Here is a 6790-nt window from a genome sequence, read left to right as displayed (position 1 = left end):
TATTCCAATCTGTTTAACATGCAATTACATTGCTCCCCAACCCATTTGTAGTGCTCCATCAGATCCTACTGACTTATTTAAGCTTCCTGTCCCCTACAGACATCTGTGACCCCTATAGTAGAAACTCCTGGCTTTGGAATGCTAGAGCTGAAAAAAACCAACTTTGTCAGCTAAGAGACAGGAGGCCTGGGTTCCCTCATTCCCTGAGACAAGGGCTGTGTGAAGGTGAGGCCTTGGAGAGTCATCTATGAAGCAGCACACTAAGACACCTCACAAGGCCTGGAGGTGAAGGGATTGGGCCAGGCCCTTTTTATTTTTTTTTCAATTGGGGAATTGGGGTTGGGGGGAACAGTGTTGGGGAATTGGGGAGAGGGACCAGCCAAGTTGTTGTTCAATCTTCATTGTGGAGGGCGCCAGTTGCTATCTGGTTGCCCGATCAGCAGCTCGTGGCCTCTAAGCTCAAAATGCTGTGTTACAGTCTTAGTTGCGGGTGGGCGTAGCCACCATCCCATGCGGGAGTCAAACCTGGCAGCCTTGTTGTTAAGAGCGCATGCTCTACTCACTGAGCCATCTGGGTGGCAGCTCAGCTCAAGGTGCCGAGTTCAGTCTGAGTTGCGGGTGAGCTGTAGCCCACCATCGAACAGGCAGTCTTGTTGTTAGGAGCACGTGCTCTCACCAGCTGAGCCATCCTGCCACCTGTTGGCATCTCAGCAGGAGCTCAGCTCGGGCGCAGCATCACTGGCCCATGTGGGAATTGAACCGGTGGCCCTGCTGCTCACAGCTCATGCTCTTAAGCTAACTCTTAATCAACTGAGCCTCTGGGCTGGCCCGGGCCAGGCCCTTTTAAGATCCATTGTTTATTATGGTTTCTCCACTCCTTGGTTTCTCCCTTTACCTTATCTACAAAGCTGTGAAATTCAGACTCTTTACCAGCTCTGATGGAATTGTGAGTCTACTCTCTCCTAAAAGTTCAGGAAAAAATCCATGTCACCAGGCAAGGAGATGCTGCCATTATCTCAGTCCTGGTCATCCAGAAGCATCTGGCCCGACTGCAGCTGAACAGCTGTCCTATCAGCTCCCAACCCCACCCAGCACAGATGGTGTCTCTTTCAGTTCACAGGCAGAGGCCTTCCCTACTGCCTGGGCTCCTGCCTCCAGGCAGTGTCCCCCACCCTAAATCCCCTCCTACCTCCTCTGCAACCTGACGGGCTCCTGTGTGCTCTCTTTCCCTGCTTACACGCAAAACCAAGTACCCACCAACCCCAAAGTAAAAATAACCCCCTTCTCTCAACCTCCCCTGCCACAGAAGCCTTCCCCCTCTTTTCCTCAGCATCACTAAATTTTTAATGAGTTCCCGTCATCGCCTGTCATAATTCAATGCTGTGCAAGTTTCTGACTGCCCCCCACACCCCGCAGCAATGCCCCTCTTTCTAAAGGGAGCAATGACCTCCACTGGCTCTTCTAACTAACTTCCATTCAGCTGTTCTGTGGTAGGGCATCTTTCACCTCCCCACCCAAACATGTCCGAGACTCCTACTGTGTGACAGGCACATTCCTGTGCTCTCTGTGCTGGTGTCCATGACTACATCCCCTGTCATACACTGACCTCTCTAATCATTCTGTCTTAACCTCCAATGAGGGCTCCTTTTCCTCCTCCTTACCTTTTAATTTTTTTAAAATTTAATTTAAAGGGTTGTATTTCCTTTTTCCACATAGAAAGTCTACAAAGTTAGAAACTTCACCAAAGTCTAATAATCCCTGATTCTTCAAAATGGGCATAGACTTTTCAACTCTGGATAATCCTCAGGGTACATAATAGCCTTGTGGAACTGATTCAACTAGAACTAATACACTTATGCAGGAGAAAGAAGGCTCCCTCTTTTTCAAGATTCCAACTCCACAGCTGAGAAACTCCCTGTTAAGGGATAGATTGAACCAAGCAGAGAGAAAGATCAGGCTACCACCAAACTACTTACTACAGGTGGCACACACTGCTCCTGACCAATCCTTTCCCACCCCAGGATTCATCCCAGCCCATTCAAAGTCTGCTTTTTGCAAACAGTAAACTCCACCATTCAGGAGACTGGGGGTTGTGGACCTCCTGACTTTGTAATCCTGACTTTCCTTCAAGCTTTGTCTTCAGTTCTCCTTTCTGTCCACATCCTCTCCTTTCCAAGGCTTGAGTTACCTTCCACGGCATGCCTTGTGTTACCTTTGCCACAGCCACCTCACTCTCCATCAACAAGCAGCCTGAAGGGCGTGAAGGCTGGATGGTGAAACTTGATGTGGGGGTCCCATCCTCCTTGCAAGTGGTGGCTTGAGTGTGGGCTGGGACACAAGCATGGTCAAGTAGATTTGAGAAGTCACGTTTAGACATCAGGAATCATACTCGTACAACCATGAGGGATCTATTCTGGGACAAAGTCAAGAAACATGGAAGGGTAAAGCAGAAAAGCAGGATCCTAGATACAGACACTGTTAATCCAGTGAATTAACTAGTGCTGGAATTGTCTAACCTGCAGACTTCTTTATAGGGATCACAGATGTTTTTAGTCACTTTGAGTTAGGTTTTCTGTTACCCACAGCCAGAGCACCCCAACTGATCACTGGGCTGTGTGCTGGTGATGCACAACATCACAGGCTCAGATCTGCCTTCTTAGTGTTACACCTGCTGACCCAACTGGTGACTGAACCTGTGGACATCCCACAGGCCCCTCAAATTCCACCCTCCTCACCCAGCCCCCCTTGCCCTGCCTCGCCCATTGAGGTTCCAAGCACCCTTCCTGCCTTGCCAGCCAGGACTTAATTAACCCCCTTGTGTTCCCAGACATCCTGACATCCAAGTGTTCGTAACCGTCTTAAATTCTGCCACTGCCTTCATCAGAAACACCAGATCTATCCCAGGCACTGGGGAGGCTGAAATCAACCAAAAATAATAGTTCTTATACTTGGGGAGCTTTGAATCACCACCAGTCTGCCAGCTTTCCCTTGCTGCCTGGAGCCGCACTTTCCCGGTCATCTCTGATCCAGCTGCCAGGGTTGAGTTTTGTTGCACATATCACTCAGCCCTTTATAGCCCTTCATTGCCAATTCCACTCCTGGACATATACCCAACAGATATGAGTCCTTTTGCACCCCTGCTAAAACATATTCAAGAATGTTCCTAGTAGTATCATACCTTTAGAACAGTCAAAACGAATCTACAGTATTAGAAGTCAGAAGAGTGGTTTATGTTGGGTGGGGCCCAGAGGAGCCTGCTGGGGGCTAAGAATGCTCTTGACTTGGGTAGTGGTTACTGAGGTATATTTACCTTGAGATACTTTATCAAACTTTACACATATGAGTTGTACAATTTTCTACACTTCTGTGCTATAATTCAATAAAACAAATACATGATATTTATTATTAAAACAAAGAATGACAGGGGCTGGCTGAGCAGTTCAGTTGGTTAAGAGCTGGCTTAAGAGCATGAGCTCTGAGCAACAGGGTCTCCAGTTCGATTCCCACATGGGCCAGTGATGCTGAGCCTGAGTTAAGCTGTTGCTGAACTGCCAAAAGGTGGCAGGATGGCTCAGCTGGTGTAACAACAAGATTGCCTGTTTGATGGTGGGCTATGCCCACCAGCAACTGAGACTGAACTCAGCACCTTGAGCTGAGCTGATGTCCGGTGGCTCAGTGGATAGAGCGTGCGCTCTTAACATCAAGGCTGCCAGTTCGATTCCTGCATGGGATGGTGGCTATGCCCACCCGCATCTAAGATTGAACACAGCACCTTGAGCTTAGAGGCCACAAGCTGCCAACGGGCAGCCAGATGGCTACTGATGCCCCCCACAACGAAGATTGAAGAACAACAACTTGGCTGGTCCCCTTCCCCAATTCCCCAACACTGTTCCCCTCCCCCAATTCCCCAATAAAATCTTTACCAAAAGAAACAAAAAAAACAAAGAATGACAACAACAAAGTCAACAACACCTTTGCTCTCAGTATACAACTCAAAACTCCTGAATAGAGTGAACAGGGCCCTTCACTGCCTGACCAGTGCCCCGTCCCCATGACAGTGGCCATTCATGTTCCTCACTCTTCGCAAAAGCACTCTCATCTGTCCATATCTACACACACACTGGTCCCTTTGCCTGGAATGTTTGCTGTTTCTCACGTCATCCTGGAAACTGCTACATTATCTTTAAGGTCCAACTCCAACTGTTCTGCTAACTATAGATTCTCTGACTCCTCTAGGGAGAATGGATTGTTCTCTCTTCCTTCCCAGGCAAACATCTGTTCACTGCCTCCACTCCCTCACACTCATCTGTGGGATGATCTGATAAGCAGCTACCTCACACACGATATTACAAATGCCAGGAAGATGGGGGCTGGTCTGTTTCTGCTCACCACTGCACTCTCAGGGCCCAAGAGCAGCTGGCACAGTTCAACAGAATGTGCTGAATGAATGAGGGAGGAACCAGATAAATCAGTGAATTCATCTACCCTACTCTGTGTTTAGCTATCAGCTGCTCAAAAGCAGGGATCCTGTCTGATTCATCTCCAATTCAGTGAAGAGTAATCACAAACCCTTTAACAATAAAAAAAACAACAACACAACACTTTTATTGTCTCCAGGTACACATGTGTGTACATAAACCTCAAAAAGGTCTGGAAGGATATTCACGACCTGATAATACAGGAATAAACTAAGATTGAGAGCTGTGGTCAAAGAGGGGCTAACCTCAGCTACGAGATTTATTTTATTAAATAGAGAAATATTTACACCTTCCTTGTGTAACTGAAAATTAAATCTTTCAAAAAACCCAACTGATACTCTTACTGGCCCACTTACTGTCCCTCAATCCCCAGGCCCAACCATAGACTGAACCCAGACCCCAGAAAGAGAGAGTTGCCTGGCCCTAAATTGAGAGGAGGTGAAGTCAGCACCCAACCAGGGCCCTTGGTCTCAGGACTGTGCCAGGGATGGCCCACGAGACATGTGGGACGAAGCAGACTGGCATCCTTGTATAGGCTCCTAAGCCCCAGCATGCCACCTCCTGCTGTTCTGGGCGTGCACCATCCTGGGTACAGCTGGGGCCAGGAGCCCGGACCCGGTCACCGTGTTATGGGGCTTCTGTTTGGAGTAGTGTTGCCAAGGCTGCTTCCTGCACTGCTGAGTGGCGGTGAGCAGGGAAGTGGAGGTGCAGGCTTGGGTGCCAGGGAAACTCAAGTGCCCTTGAACCTCATAGCACCCTGGAGTCACAGAACCACATCTGCAACATGGAGAGAAGGAATGCATGTGACTTCCAGAGCTATTTTCTCTTTCTCCCAGCTGCTGAATCTCCCAAAGATGAATGGCTGAAGGCCTAAATTTGCAAACAGTTTTCCCCATGTATACTTCAGGCCTGCATCCCAAGACACCCTTTTTTGACCTTCTACAGCCACCTTATACGAACACACAGCTTGGTGTGTTCACCCCATTGTGTGTTCCTCAGTTGCTACAGACTGGAAGGGTATTTGTCAGTCAGGAGAGCTCGGCAGAATCTGGAAGATTTGGTGGAATGTTGGGTGTAGGGGGTGTGGGGATGGTGCCTGACCATCCAGAGAGGTGGCATAGGATGCCAGTCCAGGAGGAGGTCTAGCTGGAGGGAAGAACACCTTTCCCAACTCTGCATTAAGGAGCCATCTGGGAGGCCAGCATGAAAAAAAACGGCAAAGAGTCTCTCTCCCCAGTATTTGCAGGAAGGTCTTAGGAAAGGGATGACAAACAAGCCCAGATAAATACAAGTTTTCTAACAGTGAGCTGGTCAGTATGCAATGGGCGCCCCACCCCAGAAAGGGTGAGTGTCCCATCTACGGAGGTATGCAAGCAGAGGCCTCCTGGGAGGCGTCGTGAGCCTCATTCAGAGACCAACGGGCCAGGGTGAATATTAATCACCCCTCTCTAACTCAGAGACAAGTGCACAGGGAAATGCTAGGCGGCCATTAATAAGGAGATGCTGTGTGGACTGAGGAAAGTGGACTGCTATCTGGAATGATTCCATGGGTTAAAAAAATAAATTTAAATTTAATTTTACAGATTAAGAAGCACACTGTATAGTATGATCCCAAATATTTATGTGTTTATATGTTCTTGATAGATAAACAACACAATGTTGACGGAGATTATGGGCGCCCACCCTCCTTCATTTATGTACATTTTCTAATTTTTCTAAAACACACTAACTCTATAAGAAATCTTTCAGTAGACAGAGCAAACCCTCAATGATTCAAACAGCATACCTGAGCCATAAACAGACCAGGAGAAGCAAACACCAGAATGTGTGATCACTCGAGGGCCTCCCAGCAAACACCTCTACCTGATGGAGACCACCATAGCTTCTTGCTGGCCTGAACCCTCAGCCTGGGCTCCAGCCCTTGTCCTCCCACGGAAGAGCCGCACAGATATTTTGGGGGCTGGAGGGAGTAGTGCCCATCACTCTTGGGCCACAATACAAAGTGCAGTCAGTCATCCAGCCTTACAATCCTGCAAGGTGGGAGCGTTTATTAGCTCAATCTTCAGATGGGGAAACTGAGACAGGGGGACATTAACAAGTTCACTCAGATAGTGAGCAAATGGTAGAGCCAGGATTCAAACCCCTCAGTCACTGCCTAATGAGCCTGCATTCCCTGGAAGGAAAATGGTTTGAGTTCCTGGGGCTAATGTGGCTCATACGGACTGACCTTCAGACAGGGTAATCAGAAGCTTCTGTAAATCTCAGATGCTGAGATCCCTAGAGGACCCTTCTGCCAGCATCACTGAGCCCGG

At 48.4% G+C, this 6790-nt stretch overlaps 1 protein-coding gene across 1 annotated transcript in view; it reads right to left on the bottom strand.

Annotated features, from left to right (window-relative positions):
* LOC109378498 (solute carrier family 41 member 3-like) overlaps positions 1 to 6790 on the bottom strand; it is a gene marked incomplete at its 3' end in the record, with an annotated part of 87170 nt that overhangs the window by 49572 nt on the left and 30808 nt on the right. Inside the window, exon 2 of the mRNA XM_019634861.1 lies at positions 2213 to 2383. Within this exon, the coding sequence (XP_019490406.1) occupies positions 2213 to 2383 (171 nt within the window). The remainder of the gene's footprint in view (positions 1 to 2212; positions 2384 to 6790) is intronic.

Source organism: Hipposideros armiger, unplaced genomic scaffold (genome assembly GCF_001890085.2).
Source record: "Hipposideros armiger isolate ML-2016 unplaced genomic scaffold, ASM189008v1 scaffold_2067, whole genome shotgun sequence".
Lineage (NCBI taxonomy): Eukaryota > Metazoa > Chordata > Mammalia > Chiroptera > Hipposideridae > Hipposideros > Hipposideros armiger.
Note: the sequence above shows the minus strand (reverse complement) of the source record. Positions and strands in the feature narration are given on the sequence as shown.